The sequence below is a fragment of the Balaenoptera physalus genome (genome assembly GCF_965194825.1).
Source record: "Balaenoptera physalus genome assembly, chromosome: 12".
Classification (NCBI taxonomy): domain Eukaryota; kingdom Metazoa; phylum Chordata; class Mammalia; order Artiodactyla; family Balaenopteridae; genus Balaenoptera; species Balaenoptera physalus.
Window position 1 is genome coordinate 93,691,803 of NC_138897.1, and position 16,920 is coordinate 93,708,722.

Consider the following 16,920-nt stretch of genomic DNA (forward strand, 5'->3'; position numbering starts at 1 on the left):
AAGCCATGAATGGTTCCCCACTTTGCACAGTCTGGTTTGCTTAGGGAGGACGTTTCCCCTGGGCATGTTGGAAGAACGGGGAAAACCATGATTTCATCTGTTACACCTTTTTTTGCACACACTTTTCAGCCAAAAGTGAATTTTGGTGGATTCCAACTGTATTTTTCTTCTCTACACAATTAAAAAAAAAAAATATCCTTTTTAACCAAAATATAATTAACATATGACATTGTGTAAATTTAAAGTGTACATGTTGACTTGATACATTTATATACTGCACTATGATTACCCCAGTAGCGTTAGTTAAGACCTCTATCTCGTTTTTACATAATTATCATTCCTTTTTGGTGGTTGGGAGCGATCAAGATCTAGTCTCTTACCAACTTTGAAGCTTATAATGTAGTATTGTTGACTATTATCACTATTCTGTGCATTCGATCTCCAGGACTTAATTGATCTACTAGTTCCCAGTTTGTACCTTTAAACAAGGTGATTTTTGTATCAGAGGCATTCAAAAACTTTCTTGGCAGTTTTGGAAAACAGCCTGTAGTTCTAATTTCAGCCACTAGATGGCAGGGCAAACAAGACATGGCGGACAACTCGTGGGCTTATTGATTGCTTGACCAGAGCCGCCAGGACTATCACCGTGAGAAGTGGTCTAAGCCCAAGTCTTGCTCTGCATCCAATTGCCTCACCACAGGGGATGATGCTACCCTATCATCTTACACTGTTTTCAGCATAATCCTTATGCTTTCTGCAATGTTACTGTTTGCTTACATGTTTACTGTCCGTCTCGCTCATTAAGACGTGAGTTCCAGGAGACCTGAGACTTCACTGTTGCAGCCCCCAAGTTTAAAACAGAGCTAGCACACACTAGGTGGCTAAGGGGTGTTTGCTGAATGAATGAATGACAGGAGTGGAAGAATGAACGCGACCTCTGATCCACACGAACGGGCTGAATCTCCTTCTCTGACTTTGCTGTTTCCGACGGCACCGTACCTCACTGTGAATGATGATCTGCACTTAACACGGTACCCAGGACATTAGAAAACTGCTGAATTCCATGGTTTGACTTATGTCTTTGAAATATCTGAGCCCTGAAGGGCAGTAAGCAAGAAGTCCTCTGGGCCTAACTAGCTTGGTTTGGGTTTAAAATTTAAAATGGCAAGCATAAATCCACTCAGAGGCTTCTCCGATCATCCCTGAAGTGGGTCCATCCCCTTTCGGCTCCAGGAACGACAAATGGCTCAGACAGGATGGAAGCTGTAAATTCTGGCACATCGAGGTTGCTTGAGATAAATCACCCATCTGCAATTAGTCAGAGCAGGCAGAGGTTTTGCTGGGAGCGTGGGGAGCACCGGGGATGCCTCATCCTAGAAATGAACGAGCCACGGGCTGAGGGATGGAGTGAATTCACACAGCAGGGCCAGGATTAAGGGTGAGGAGAGTGAGGCTGAGTCTTGCAAGAGCAAGGGGCTTGTGGGAAGCCTGGCCCTGTTTGAGACTGGAGACAAGAGTAGCTCCCAGGGGGTGGTGACTTCGCTTTGGTTTCCAGACACACTGACAATCACACCCGCAAAGAGCACGTGGGGATCAAAGACCTAAGTCCGAGGTGCGGCCCTGACGACTTCGTTATTCCTCAAGGATGCATGCATGGGGTCTGAAGGTTTGGGGCGGCCTGGGCATGGGGTCTGTCAGGTCCGAGGAACTGTCCTTTGAAGTCTGGGGCAGGAGAAGGGCTTTATCAACACTCAAGGGTCTAGGAATTCCCTGGCGGTCCAGTGTTTAGTAGAACTCTGTGCTTTCACTGCCGAGGGCCCGGCGGGGTTCGATCCCTAGTTGGGGAACTAAGATTCCACCAGCCTCGTGATGCAGCCAAAGAAAAAAACAAAAACAACAACAAGAAAAGAAAAAAACCAACACTCAAGGGTCTAAATGACAAATAAAATGGTAAGACATCTAGAGTGTACATCATGATGATATGCTATCTATCCCTCAATGAAACTGAACAATCAAAACAGAAAATCAACTCAAGGTCCACCTACTCATCAGGAAAACCCCCTGGCCCTGTCCGGGCGTGTCCTGGGCCTGCCCTGGGGCGTGTGGCAGGCAGGGCCCCTGCCTTAAAGCCTCTCACCATCAGCACATTTCTGCCTTGAAGGCATCACCTAGTGACAGCACCGGAGTTCCTCTTTCCTATTCCCTCATGGGTTTTAAATTGCAGTGTGAACTGTGAGAAGCAGCTCAGATGTGCGTTCCGACTGGCGGGGATGGGATTCAGAGCAACGTGGGTAATAAAGGGCTGCTTAATATGCCTTCATACGCAGAGTAAATGTTTAACTTTCTTCTGTTTTTTTTTTTTTTTTGGCTGCACCGCGAGGCTTGCGGGATCTTAGTTCACCGATCAGGGGGGTCGAACCTGGGCCCCCTGCAGTGGAAGCGTGGAGTCCTAACCACTGGACCGGCAGGGAAGTCCCGAACTCTCAACTGATATAAATGGCCTGTTGGAATTTTCTTGACTTCAGGAACATACTACTTTTGTGTTCGTTATGTAGAAAAACTAAAATCCTGGACCAAAAATGAAAAGGAGGGACTTCCCTGGCGGTCCAGTGGTTAGGACTCCACGCTTCCACTGCAGGGGCCCTGGGTTCAATCCCTGGTCGGGGAACTAAGATCCCGTAGGTGTCGCCAAAAAAAAAAAAAAAAAAAAAGAAAGAAAAAAGAAAAGGAAACAAGGTGACATGGCCATGGCCATCCTCATTTTCTGGCCAGCGTGCCCTACTCGGCGGCGTGGATGGATGACCCAATGGGGTAATGTCCCACTCTTCCGAATTCCGTTTTCTACAACAAATGCTACTTTTGTTCATGTCCACATCAGTACCCATCAAGTGAATTTATGCAGTAATACAAAGTATAAACATTCATGTCTGGATCTGTCCAAAAAATTTCATTTTGTTGGCTATTAGCACTGCCAGGACAAGAGGGTGTGATTTTTAGGATTTTTACCAAATATGTGTGGAAGGTAATTTTGATTTATGATGAGCTTCTCCTGTGAAAACATGCCAGGCCTCACGCAGTGGCTTCAACATTCTGGAATTCTGACTGATGGGCAGAAGAATGGCCCCCAAAGATGTCCACAGCCAAGCTCTCGGGACCTGTGGCTACGTGACCTCACCTGGCAAAGATAACTGTGTTTGCTTATTAGCCGACTTGAGATCAGCCCGGGTTTTCTGCGTGGGCCCAGTATCATCACAAGTATCCTTGAAAGTGGAAAGAGGAGGCCGAGAAGGTCAGAGGGATGTGGGGTGACTCAGCATGCTGTTGCTGGCTTTGCAGAGGAAGGGAGGGGACCCCAGCCAACGGATGCGGGCAGCCTCCTGAGGCTGCAAAAGGCAAGAAAAGTAATCCCTGCGGAATTCCCTTGCGGTCCAGTGGTTACGACTTGGCACTTTCACTGCTGTGGGCCTGGGTTCAATCGCCGGTCGGGGAACTAAGATCCCGCAGGCTGCATGGCTCGGCCAAAAAAAAATAAAAATAAAAAGAGTCATATCTGCAGCCCCCAGAAAGGAAGGCAGCCCTGCCAAGACCTTGACTTCGGCCCAGTGAGACCTGCATTACATTCCTAGCCTGCAGAACTCTGGGAGAACACATTTCTATTGTTTTAAGCCCCAGTGCTAACGGCACTTGGTGAAGGCAGCCCTAGGAAACTGCTAATAGAAACGTCTCCCTTCCCACTTCTGGAGGCCAAAGTGTGGGCAGGGCCGTCCCTCTGAAGGGCCTGGGGAGCGGGGGGCCCCCCCTTGGCCTCTTCCAGCCCTGGTGTTCCGCATCCTTCTCGGTGCCCTCGGCCTGCAGAAGCATCACACCGCTCTACGTCCGCGGTCACGTGGCCGTCTCCCTGGGCGCCCGTGAGTCCAGATTTCCCTCTTCTCCTAAGGACACCAGTCGTCCTGGATCCGCGGCCCAGCTTGATGACCTCGTCTCATCTTGATTCCACCTGCAAAGATCCTATTTCCAAGTGAGGTCACACTCACAGGGTCGGGTGGACACCATTCAACCCAGCACAGCAGCCGGCGTTTCTCTACCAGGACGGCTCCTGGGAAGCAGGTCTGTTACAAGGAGGGTCTGGCCTCTCGCGCCCTCTGGGGTGCTTCGAGCCTGGGCGCCCATGTGCCCACGCTGCACAGAGTGGTGTTGGGTGCGTGGCTTTTTCTGTGCCCTTTTTTTCTCTTTTTGCCCCCGAGTTTGTGGTCCCCTGCGTTTCTCCCTAAGGCTTTGGCTAGCGGTGTGAGGACGCTCGGAATGGGGTACCCCACACACGGGGGCCCCTCTTGACAGGCTCGGGCCCCTGTGGGGAAGGGCCTTTGAAGACCTCCGCACCCCGTGCCCCCCTTCTTGCTCTCTGGACTCAAGCCCAGCCCCCCACCTCCAGCCCCGGCAGGGAAAATCTCACGTTGGGATTCCACCACTTTCCCACGACCATAACGCTCACTTTATGCAGATGCTGGGATTTCGTAAAGCTGTCTCTTTTCTCCATTCTCAAAACCACAAGAGACTCCAAGACCTCCCCTGCCCCGCGTGGTCTCTGGCTACCACCCCACTTTCTGGTTCCCTTTAGGGCAAGGTTAGAGGGATTTTACGGGTGCCCAGCCCTCCCCTCTCTGTTGTCTGCAGACCCTCCCATCCAGCGCACCAGCCCTCGACGGTGGTCACCAGGGTCCCCATGTCTGACTCATCGCTCAGCAGGAGAGAGACTCGGTGTCCACTTCCTTCTGGAGAGACACCGCCACCCCTCACCCCTTCGACCTCGGAACATGGGAGTGGCCGTGTCACATCCCTTTCCTCTTGTGCCCTCACAAACGCAGGCTTCAAGCATCCTCTACCCAAACCGGAATCTCCTGCCCAAATACTGTAGTCGGTGGAGCAGAAACCCCTTTGGTCAAGATACTGATCTATTTTTAAGAACAACTGCTAATGACAGCAGCGCCGAGCGTCAGGGGAGAGTTGAGGAAGGATACGGAGAATTATGTGCAAGCGAGAGGTCCTGACTGGCCCGTCCACCTTCAACTCTGCCGCTGGAGTCCCAAGGTCAAGGTCAAGGGCTTCATCGTACATTTCTCCAAAGCTCCACATAGCTGGCCGCCTGCTCCTCCACTGCTATCCAACCCGTTTCGCTGGGACCCAGAGCCACTGGAAAATCAGCCTGGCACCTGTCGGGTCTTCACCACCAGGCAGCCAGGCTCCGGTGAAGTCACTTCCGTCTGGGTCCGCTCACCTGCCAGCCCCCTCTCCCCTGAGGCTCTGGTCTGGAGGAGACACCAACACAGGTAAGCCTGCAGGTGCAACTCCCCGGCACTAGCTCGGCTTCCTTTGTGAGGCACGTGCCTTTTAGTCCACGTGGAAGTTAGTAAATGCTGATTTTTCATGGTTACGCAGCCTTGCTGTGCTTTGGTTTTTCCCTTGCATTTTGTACTGTTCACTTATTTAATACGTCCTAGTTCCATAAAGCACTTTAAAATGTTATTTCTTCTAAAAGGCCTGGTCTCCAAAAGAGCAAGGTGTTGCAAAGAACATTTAAAAACACCTGCTCAAATGACTTCATTCTACTTGAAAATGCCTGTGAACGATGTGGTTGGTTTTCGTAACAGCAAGTCACCGTGTGCCGTGTGGCGATTTCGGATTGTCACAGTACTCTGCTCTTCTCTAATGCGCTTTGATTTTCAAGCGGTGGGACTGTTTGGCACCACGTGGAACAGTTTGAAAATACTGAAGACCGTCCATTTTTTATCACCTAGAATTTAGAAGTTATCAGCGTTTTGAAAAGAGGCCCAGTGGAATTCTGAAAGGACTTGCTGTTTTGAAGCTTCGCAGTGTAACACGTGCAGTGTTGTGCCTTCCCCACCTAGCGAGAAGGGGCCACCTCAGCATCCAGCTATGAAGGGGGCGAAGGGCTCCAGCGGCCCCTCGGAGGTGGGACCCCCGCCAGTGAAGCGGGACGTAAGGACGGCAGACGGACCGGAATGTCCCCGACTGCAGCCTGTGAGGTCTCTGTCCGAAACCGGGAGGCTCGTAAGCTCCGTCCTGTAGGAGCTCAGCCTTAAGCCAAACCTTCTCTTTAAAGACACCCGTGATACCGTGCAGAGACGAGGCGCTCAGGTCCGTCCACCTTCAGGGAAGAGAGAGCAGGGATGAGTGTCTTCCAGTGGATGACATGGACACGAGCCTTCTGAGGCCAATAAAAACCGGCAAAAGACACACGTCCAAGTCTCCAGGGCCTGTCCTTTTCTAATAAAATCCCTACAGCAGCATACTGGTTTTGTGTATTTGCTTCTTCAGCTGCTGTTCAGAGCCATGTGGTGACCACAATCGTACACTCTCTAAATTCAGGTGGAAAGTTAGGGGCTGTCAGTTCTGTGCCTGGCTGGCTTTCTGGACAGGCTCCCCTCGACAGCAGAGCGTGTACCTACCTGGCTCTCTCCCTGGGCTGATTCCCAGCCCCCTCCCCGGGGTGTAGGGCGGCGGCCCACGCTGCGCCCCACCTGCCGCCTTCACGCGCCCCGGCCACGCGGAGCCCAGGGAAGGGCTGGCTCACCACACCTCCCTTTTCCCTTTCGTGCCTAATTCCCTACAGAGAAAGTGTGTTTTCTGACGGCACAGGTTAATGGTCTTCAGAATGCAATAGATCCTGAAGACAGAAACTGTACCTCTGGGGGATAATGTATTTCCTAGAGCAGTGCTTTCCAACCCTTCTTATTTATTTTTTTAACCCAAACTGACACCTTCAGCCCCTCTGAGAACTGGTGTTACACTGAGTCATCGGTCCTCAATCTGTCTGAACCCCACCAGTCACGACCTCCTTGTGTTTTTCTGTGCTTTGTATTAAAAACAACAACAACAAGATAAACCAAAATGAGCAGGGTGTTTGCGTTTGTTTTTCTGTTTTCCCCAAACATAAAATTATATTTTAATACAGAGCAGGCTCAAGAATCACTCTCCTAGAGAAATCAAAGGGCTGCGTCAGGAACAGGTATTTTATTGTGACTTTTTGTCAGTTCCTGACCCAGGACCCTTTACCCTGTGACAGTCCAGGAACGCTCATGACGTCCACACGTAAACGCAAATACACGACGACTGTGGACAGACCACGCAGAGAAGGAGCCAGTGGGTCTCATATTCGAGGTGCTTTTTATAATAAAATTATACCAAAAATACAGCAACAAACAGACAACAGTTTATTAGACAAAATGAGAACCCCCATGTCGCGTACAACACAACCAGAGTCGGTGACTGCGGACAGCTCCGGTTCACAGTGAACACTCCCCACCGTCTCCAATCACACCAGTGCTGTTCAGAAGAGGGGTTTCCTTCCACCCACCGTGGTGGGTCTTTAGTCTCGACGGCACCAGAATGAAACTGTACACAAGGACTGACCAGGCAAGGTTTAAAACATGCGTCAGGCTGCTCTGCAGGTCGAGACGGAACACACGGTCTTAAATAGTTTTTAATGAAACATCATGCTCCTAAGGAGAGAGCAACAAGAAAGCAGTGGCGACGGCTTAAGCGCTCAGCGTTACGTGAAGCGGCAGACGGAACACAGCCACCGGCCGCCTGTGCCGAGGACCTGCACGGGCAAGACCTGTGGCTCAGGAGGCAAACCATCAACGGGACTCTCCTATAAACCCTCGGCAGCACCTGACCACACTTCTGTTTCTTAACAAACCCTCCCCCTCCTCAACACAAACAGGTGTTTATTCATCAGAGGAGAAGAAAGCGAGAGCGTGTCCTGTGGGAAGGAGAGGACGAGGTCTGTTTGACACACCGGGAAGCCAACCAGCACGGGTGTCGTCTCCCGAGACTTTGCGCCGCGGCAGCAGGTGTCTGTCAGAGGGCAAACCAGCTGCAGGGTGACCAGGGGTCTTTAGCAGGGCTCCACCACAGGAAGGCACTTACCTAGCCGCCGGGGGGAAAAGAAGGAACCAACCCCGGCACCATGCAAGTTTTAGGGAAGTCAGCTGTTTGCTCTCTGAGCCCCCAGAGCACCTTCCCACGGATCTGTCCGTCCATCTGTCCGTCCAACAGACCTGACGGGGGTGCAGGAGCATCAGGTCCTCCTGCTGGCGGGCGTGCCGTTTGCTCTAGACCGCTGCAGGTCGTATTTCACGGAAACAATAAGGAAGAGCAGGAGGGTAGCTCCTTGAATAGCAGCCAGAAGAAAAAAGTAATAGTTCAAATAGCAGCCGTTGATGTTGCCTAGAGAAAAGAAAAGAAAAAGCAGCACGGAAGCTGCACTTAGAGAGAGAGTTTAAAAGATTTTATGTATTTAACTTGGTTCCTACGAAGGTCAGGGTGACTTTTAACTGTGGTCATTAAAAAAGGAAAAAAAAGGCCTTCCCTGGTGGCGCAGTGGTTACGAATCCGCCTGCCAACGCAGGGGACACGGGTTCGAGCCCTGGTCCAGGAAGATCCCACATGCCGCGGAGCAACTAAGCCCGTGCGCCACAACTACTGAGCCCGCGTGCCACAACTACTGAAGCCCGCACACCCTAGAGCCCGGGCCCCACAATAAGAGAAGCCACCGCAATGAGAAGCCTGCGCACCGCAACAAAGAGTAGCCCCCGCTCACCGCAACTAGAGAAAGCCTGTGCACAGCAATGAAGACCCAACACAGCCAAAAATAAAATAAAAGAAAAGAAAAGAAAAAGAAAAAAAAGAGAGAAAAGAATCCTACCCCTAATTCAAAATACACAAGTGCTTTGTTTCCAAAGCCACTGAGAAGTCAGCTGCGTCTCAACACGGGCTCCGGGCTGGGGCCTCCTGCTCCCCACGTGAGGAGGAGCCCCCCACGGTCTCCACGCCAGATCCTGCAGCGGACGGCCCTCCTCGCCTGGGTCTACAGTCTGCACACGCGCCAAGACCGCACGCGCATTGGGCCAGGACGCAGCCTGGACGTCACGTCAGGTGTGAGTGCTGGACTCCCGCGTCGTCACCCGACCTCAAACAAAGCACCGTCACAGGCCGGGACAGACGGCTGGACGCACACTCCACGCGCCAGGGGGACGCACAGCTTGGTTTTCACATTTCTCCTTAAAAACTTCAGGCTGCAGGCTGAGACACAGGCGCCTGCTTTCACCCTAAGAGCTGACACACCGAACGGCCGACTCTGCCCCGAGCACCACGCGAGGCGCGCTACGTGCGAGGCTCTGCTCGGTGCCCGACCAGTGCCGAGGCGGCGGAGGTTAGGGGCGCGGACCGCGGCGCTCCACCAGGGAGGCTCGGACCCCGGCGTCTGGGTCTCGGGGCCCAGGTTCCCCGCCTGTCAAATGTGGAAACGGCACCCGGGCCACGCGGCCGCCTCCCCCTCACGGGCCCTGTTAGGAGCCCCAGTCCACATGTTGGTCCGGGGCCACCAGGGCTGTAAACCTGCCGTCTGTCCCCTGAGAAGCGGCCGCGCGGTGTGGAGACGCTGGGCTGTGTGTAAGGACACCAGAGCCGCACACAGCGCGCCACCCCGGCTCCCAACAGACGGCCGTCGCCACAGCCCTGGAACGGTGGACCGCTGACGCCGCTGGTCGGACACACTGCCGAACAGAGGAGCAGAGAGGGGCGTTTCGTCAGCAGCGCCTCTAGAGGACGCTGGCGTCTTAGGAAGAAAGCGGCTGTGCTCTCTGACCGGCTTCAAAAGCATCTCCCGCTGGCTTATTTAAGACGCCAGACTTCCTCTCCTCTGAAGGTCTCTGTCAAGCTGGGTTATTCTGGAGCTTCCTTTTTCTGCCTGAACGTATACTCATTAAAATCAGATGTTTAACACTGCTTGTATTTAACAGAACTAATGAACAGATACAATACACGTTTGTATAATAAGCACTCGCATGTTTTTAAAGAATTCTCACTCCTTCAGGCTGTAGAAGACAACGATTTCGTAAGTTTACTGCTTTGGGGGGAGATCCAGTAACACGAGAGTTTCTACCTGACCGTGCTGTTTATTCAGCAGGGGTCACAGAGCTGAGACAGCAGTTAGGTCCTCGCTGCGAGCGGGCTCCACCCTGGTCACGGAAACCCCGGTCCACCCCGGACCCCTGGTTTGCAGACGCCAGCGCTGCAGTGCTGGTTGGTGGCACCGCAGCAAGGCTGTCGTCACAACACCAATCACGCCGTTCTAAGTGCCAGCTCTGAAACATCCATCTTCCCAAACTAAAGAGTCATTTACAACTTGCAAAGCTCAAAGCTGGCAGGCCGAGCAAACTGTACACGGTGTTTTCCCTGCCAGGGCCGGTCGCAGTCTGGTGTTAGGAAGGGTATTCAGAACTGGATCCACCACCTAGAAGTGACCACCCTGTACTTTCTCGGGCCTCTTCACAGACAGAAGGTAACTGCATATAAAGGCGGTAAATTTTGGGTGTTTCATATTTGATCAGACAGACTCCTGGGCCCCAATAAACAAGCTTCATGTGTCCCCCAAACATACACACAAGAACATTCCCAGCTGCTTTATTTGTGGCAGCCTCAAACTGGAGACCCCACGAACACCCACACGCAGAACAGATAAATGAATTCTGACTTATTCGTACGACAGATACTCCGCAGAAATAACAAAGAACCAATCACTGGGATGACCCTGAGAACTCAGTGCTGAGTGAAAGGCCACGGTCACGGCAGAGGACGAGAGAGGCCACAGGACTCAGCGGGGCCGACGTCAGAACAGAGTTCATCTTGTTGGGGGCCGGGGGCTTAACCCAGAAAGGACAGAAGGAACCCTTCCGCGTCCTGCATTCTGATCTGGATGAAATGCACACCAAGCTGTGAACTTGAGACCAGTGCCCTTCACAGTACGGATGTGACCCCCCATCTGAATAATAATAATAACGAGGACAAGCAGGCCTGGGGAGGACAGGGAGAGCGGAAAACAACGAGGTGAGAATCTGGGGACGCTTCCTTCAGACGTGGCCCTGGAACCTGGCAGGAAGTTATCCCCGTGTCAGTCAGGAAATGCTCAGCCAGCCCCACTGCCGCCTGAGCCCTAATGCAGGCAGACCTGCCGAAGGGCAGAGCGGGGAGAGCCCAGCACGCAGAGAAGCCGTGAAATCTGGGATCACACCTGCTGCTCCTCCGACAGCAACAAGGACCGGGGGGAGGAGGTGTCACCTGTCCCAGTCTCTCTCCAAACCACTGCCCATGACAGCCACCTGCCCCTAACGAGCGGGAGCCGACCTGCCACGTCCTCTCACATCACTGGACACGGGGCTCCGGGCAGAAGGGACTGAGGGAAAACAAGGAGAGGCCACCTTGCACTCGTGTACAGGGCAGCCGATCCAGGACACACGACAAGGCGCTTCTCTCTCGTGAAAACAGCACAACAAACAGAATCCAGGTCCAGCATCTGGCCACGTGTGCCACGTGCATCAATACTGGACATAAACCTCACAATGAAAAGTTTTAAAATTACCTGTCGGAAGTAAAGGACGAGTGACAGGTAAACTACCAGTTATTAAATTAGTAATGGCTGGCGGGGGGGGGGGATGGATTAAATCACTGGAAAGCAATGAGAATGACAAAAACCAATCGATCCTTTAAGATACACGTGAGAGTAAAAAAACAGAATCTATATCTTGAGAACTACCGAGGTGTGGTCCCTATAACAAGTCTTTCTTGGAAGGAGGTCTGTCACACGTACAAAACAGATTACGTGACAGCAAGAGCCCAGGAGAACTCCCAGAACCCTGTGTAACTGGACTTACCCTCCGAGGGGCAGGAGAAATGGGCACAGCCCCTCCTCAGCACAGCCAGGAGGGCCTGCCCCGCACACCACTGGCTCTCACAGCCGCACCGGCTGGACACATCACCAATGGAGCCCGGGGGCGGCAGGGGCTCCGGTTCTGGAAGTTGCATCAGGGGTCTCTGGGCCGAAACGCCCCCCTCAAGACGGGAATTTTAACTGAATCATGGGAGGGCTTTTGGAATTCTGCAATTTCTGGAGAACAGCCTCTACGCTTTCACCCGATTTTCCAGGGGATTTAGAACCTACAAGTGGCTCAGTACCCAGGGGGTACTGAGCACAGAGAAGCCACACAATCTGGGATCACACCTGCCGCTCCTTCTACAGGGGACGGCAAATGCCACATGCCTATACAAGGAAAAGCAACATGGTGGTTTTTACTGGTAAAACATACAAAGAAGAAACACACCTCCATCTCCTGGGTCTGTTTAAAGGCTATCATAAATACGGAAACAGCAAAGCTTTCATCTCTCGAGAGTGATTTTGCTCAAGATGCCACCTACTGGTATTAGCTGTAAAATCCCATTATGATTGATAATGAGTAATACTTGTTTTTAACAAGGCAACTTATCTCTTTTTTTTTAACAGCAGGAAATTAAAAGGTACCATCAGGAAAAGAAAAGAAATACGAAAATAAGATACTGGGTTGGCCAAAAAGTTCGTTAGGTTAGTGAATACGTTGTTCAATAAAGTTCTTCATGAAAATGAAAAACGTGGCTTTACTTAAAACCGAACAAACTTTCTGGCCAACCCGATAAATGAAGGGACGTTGGTGATACAGATTTTATTGGCCTCATATTAAAATAAAACTAGTGCTGGACCTGAAGGTGGGAGGGTCAGTCTACTCATCACCGACGCGCCGAGAGAGGCCGACCTGGGGCAGGAGAGGCCCACCCTGGGTGGGCGCCCAGGAGACCACCAGGGACGTGGGTACACGAGGGGAGGCGGGCGGTCTGACGGGGCGCTGGTCACTGCCTACGACGGGGCGCGGGGCCACGGGGGGGGCCTCACCGAAGTCCGTGTGGCTGCTCATCCACCCGATGGCCTTGAGGGACACCAGCGCCAACAGTCCCGAGCCCACGAAGGACCCGACGCCAGAGAAGAAGAAGAACAAGCCCATGATGGCGCTCTGCATGGACTTGGGGGCGGCCGAGTACGCGAATTCCAGGCCTGGGGAAGAAAAGGAGGGCGTCTGGGGAGAGGAGCAGGGTGCCCGCGCCGCTGCCCTCGGACCCCCGGGCTGTGGGGCGCGGCTCCGAGACCGCACCGGGCTGGCTGCTCGCCTCCTGCGGTCACAGCCCCTAGAGACTCCGGGAGGTGGCCAGTCACCTCCTGCCCTCACCCCTGAAGGCAGAATTTGACTTGTCAGCTCTTGGAATTTCTCATTCCTCATGGAAAGAGTCTGAAGAAGCAAAATTTGCCTACATTCTTAACTAACGGGAGTTTGCACACAAAGTACTTACACTAAAATGGGGAAATCTACTCAGGAATTCTATCTGAAAGGCAAGGAATCTGAGAACAGTTTCAGCAGGTGCATCTATAAACCGAATCACCGCTGTAATAAGCAGACATGGAGATTTGCACCGTGCTCTAAAGGAAGGGCCACCCCGTGCAACTTATTCCCTCCACAAGTTCATCAGCCAGCCCGCGTGAGCTCTGCAGGAGGCAGGAGAGGTGAGAACCGCCGCCCTCCCAGCCCCACCGCTCTGGGCGTCACTCATTTTCTCCTTCCCTCGCTCGCAGCAGCTGGGAACAGGCCTGCACAGGATTTACTTGTCCACATGTCACCACGTGATCTCACCAATAGGGAAGAGAGGCCTGTGAGAACAGGTTTTACAAACTAGGTTTGCTTCCTTATAAATCTGAACGAAGACACTGAGAGCCAGGCAGCGAGGGACCCCCAAGGCCCGGCCGTGGCGGCAGGCCTGCAGGGCTCGGTTACTAGCAGGTGCCAGGCAGCCCCTACGGGGGGTCTTCCTTCTTCTAGCCTCTCTCCTGCGGACCCTCTACGGTAGGTGAACTGCACGTTGATGTCTTGGGGATCCTTTTACAACCAAGAAAGGAGAGCCTCAGCCGTAGCACTGCTCTTTCCTCACCAATTCACATTCCGCACCACAACTGCCCGCCAGCACCCACCAAGCACTGTGCTGTTTCTGTCTCGACGCAGCCTAACAAAGAAGGAAACAGCACGGGCTTCATCGTGCTGCGACAGGATTGGACGCGGACGCCCCGACAGGAAGGAAACCTCACCTGAGATGCTCGCAAATATTTCGCTGACGCCAATCAGCATGTACTGAGGGACCTGCCACCAGATTGGCAAATCCGCAGCATAGTAAACGACATTTCCAATGGTCTGGTTAATGGTCTTCTCCTTCACGAGGTCCAGCCGTTTGCTTTCCAAAATTCCTACAATTCATAAGTAGGTTATGAGCATTTATTCATGAACATTTGCAATTAAACTCAAAAACTTGATGCTTGGTGCAAGATGTCTGTTGATGATTCTGAGAAATAAATGAAAGGATAATGCCCAATGACAGAGCTTCCCCCAGAACCCCCCGACCTCAGGAATCTCCCTACTTGCAGCTTCCGAGGTAGGTTACTGAAAAACAGAGGTCACATAATCCATACTTCATGGGGACGCCCTGCGGTGCCTTATAAACCCAGCGTTCTACATGGCTGACGCAATCCTCACATCTCTGGATTGCTCACCTAAACACCTTGTATTTCTTTTAAAAGGAGGAGCAGGGGAAACCTAAACAGTCCTGCAATAAAAAGATTAATTGTGCTATTTACTTATCAGAAGGTAATAAATTTGGAGATGTTTTTCCCTTCAAGAGAAGGGACTTAAGCTGATTCACTGATCGTCATCACTATTACAAACTACCACTACTAGTACTACTGCCAGTTTCCTTGTGTAGACGGGCTTAACCTTATCAGCAAAGTAGAGTCGTCCCCCCTTATGCCTGAAACCCAGGACAGTTCCACATCCTACATATACTATGTTTTTTCCTGCACACACATACCTCTGATAAAGTTTAATCTATAAATCAGGCACAGTAAGAGATTAACAACAGTAACTAATAATAAAATAGAACAATTATAACAATATACAGGAATAAAAGTTATGTGAAGGTGGTCTCCCCTCTCTCTAAATATCTCATTGTACTGTAGGTATTTTCAGACCACTGTTGACCGTGGGGTCACTGAAACCACGGAAAGTAAAACCAGGGATAAGGGGGACGACTGTAGCCCGGACTTTTCGCACCACCCTCTGCCCTCAGCAGCACCAAGACCTCACTGGATCATCGGTCATCTGTCTCGCGGGGCAGAGAGACATGGGAAAATAGGCAAGATCAGAAACAGCGACTCTCCACAAAACAAAAGATAAGCAGATCAAAATAACGCTTAAAACAACAACGTGTAGGACCAATTTCTTAAGGTAAAGATGTCGCTAGGTTTTGTTTTTAAAGGGTTCTAATTGCAAATGAAATAACGGGCCATAATATCTAATGTATATGTAAAAATATACGTATTTAAAACCGTATGAGGAAGGACAGGAGTCTGGGTAGAGGACCACGGAATATATTAAAAATATTCCTTTTAAAACCTGAGCATGGGGGCTTCCCTGGTGGCGCAGTGGTTGAGAATCTGCCTGCTAATGCAGGGGACAGGGGTTCGAGCCCTGGTCTGGGAAGATCCCACATGCCGCGGAGCAACTGGGCCCGTGAGCCACAACTACTGAGCCTGCGCGTCTGGAGCCTGTGCTCCGCAACAAGAGAGGCCGCAATAGTGAGAGGCCCGCGCACCGCGATGAAGAGTGGCCCCCGCTCGCCGCAACTAGAGAAAGCCCTCGCACAGAAACGAAGACCCAACATAGCAATCAATCAATCAATCAATCAATAAAAAAAAAAAAACAAAAAAAACCCTGAGCATGAGAAAGGACCAGGGTATGACTGACCGGATGAAAGACAAACTTTGGAATCTGCAGCCCACAACACATCTCAAATGAAATGTCCAAACAAAGAGAAAACATATCAAAGGGCCAAGGGAAAGAGAGACCTCCCAGAGGTGAGTTGACCTTCACACCCGTCCTGCGATGGAGAAACACAGAGCGGGCCCAGGCGTGCAGAGCGCTCACGGCAGAGCGCTTGCTGCTCTGGAAAGGGGCGCGTGCGGCTCGGCCCGGCGGTTCTCAGGACGCTGGTGGTGGCATCAGGGGCCCTGTCCACAGTGACAGCTCTGCTCCCTGGCAGGGCAGCGGGCAGCACCAAGGGGGCTGTGGCGCCAGCCTAGCTGGAGTGCCTTCAACGCACAGGATAAAGCACTGTGGGCTTCCTTGGTGGGCTGAGCTCCAGCCAGCCCGGGGCCGCTGCCCTGAGACCGGAAGATCACTGCACCGTGTTGGCCACTGACCCTCTGGCTGGAAGGGCTCCGTCCAATCCAAGAGCAGAGAGGGAAGCACCCACTCAGCCTGTTTTAGGGGAATGGATACTGAAGCTGGAGAAGACTCTTGTCCTCCACAGGAAAGGCAAGAGAGGCTTAAGACAGTGCGTGTGTGTCTGTGTGCGTGCGTGTCTGTGTGTCTCTGTGTGGGTGCATCTCTGTGTGTGTGTGTGTGTGCGCGCGCGTGTGCGGCTGTCTCTGTGCGTGTGCATGTCTCTGTGTGTGCATGTCTCTGTGTGTGTGTCTGTGTGTGCACGTGTGTCTGTATGTGTGCGTGTCTCTGCATGTGTGTGCCTGTGTCTGTGTCTCTGTGCGTGTGTGTGCGTGTGTTTGTGTGTGTGTGCGCACGTGAGCGTGTTGGGGCAGTACTGGTGGGGACGATACACGGATCTAGCACTTCTGCAAGGCCTGGCAGAGAACGGAAGTAAACTGTCGGACAGGATCTGCTCTGCGCTCTTATTAGTTAGGAAAGCATGACTCCGTGAGGACTGGGGGTGAACGGGTAACGGAAACGAAGGGGCGCTGGCAAGGGGGACACAAATAACGAGGGTCGAGGCCCAAGAGACAAGAACGTGAGAAATCACTGAAGCTCCTCTCTGGTGGGCCGGCCGGCCGGGCAGTGCAGAGAACAGAGGCCGAGGGAGAGCGCGAGCCCTCCAGACAACGCAGGGGCCGCGCAGCCGGGAGAGAGGCCGGCAGAGCTC

The 16,920-nt window shown here is 52.3% G+C and overlaps 1 protein-coding gene across 13 annotated transcripts in view; it reads right to left on the reverse strand.

The window, feature by feature from the left end:
- The window catches only part of SLC15A4 (solute carrier family 15 member 4), a 186,729-nt gene that overhangs the window by 151,500 nt on the left and 18,309 nt on the right, over positions 1 to 16,920 (reverse strand). For 11 of the 13 annotated variants that reach the window (XM_082418268.1, XM_082418258.1, XM_082418269.1 and 8 more), the window contains exons 6-7: positions 14,024 to 14,179; positions 12,785 to 12,943 (exon numbers count right to left, since the gene is read on the reverse strand). In XM_082418268.1, the coding sequence (XP_082274394.1) occupies positions 12,785 to 12,943; positions 14,024 to 14,179 (315 nt within the window). Of the gene's footprint in view, positions 1 to 5,899; positions 6,167 to 7,209; positions 8,251 to 12,784; positions 12,944 to 14,023; positions 14,180 to 16,920 lie in introns of those variants that run through there. The other 2 variants (XM_082418262.1, XM_082418266.1) reach the window with 2 other exon arrangements.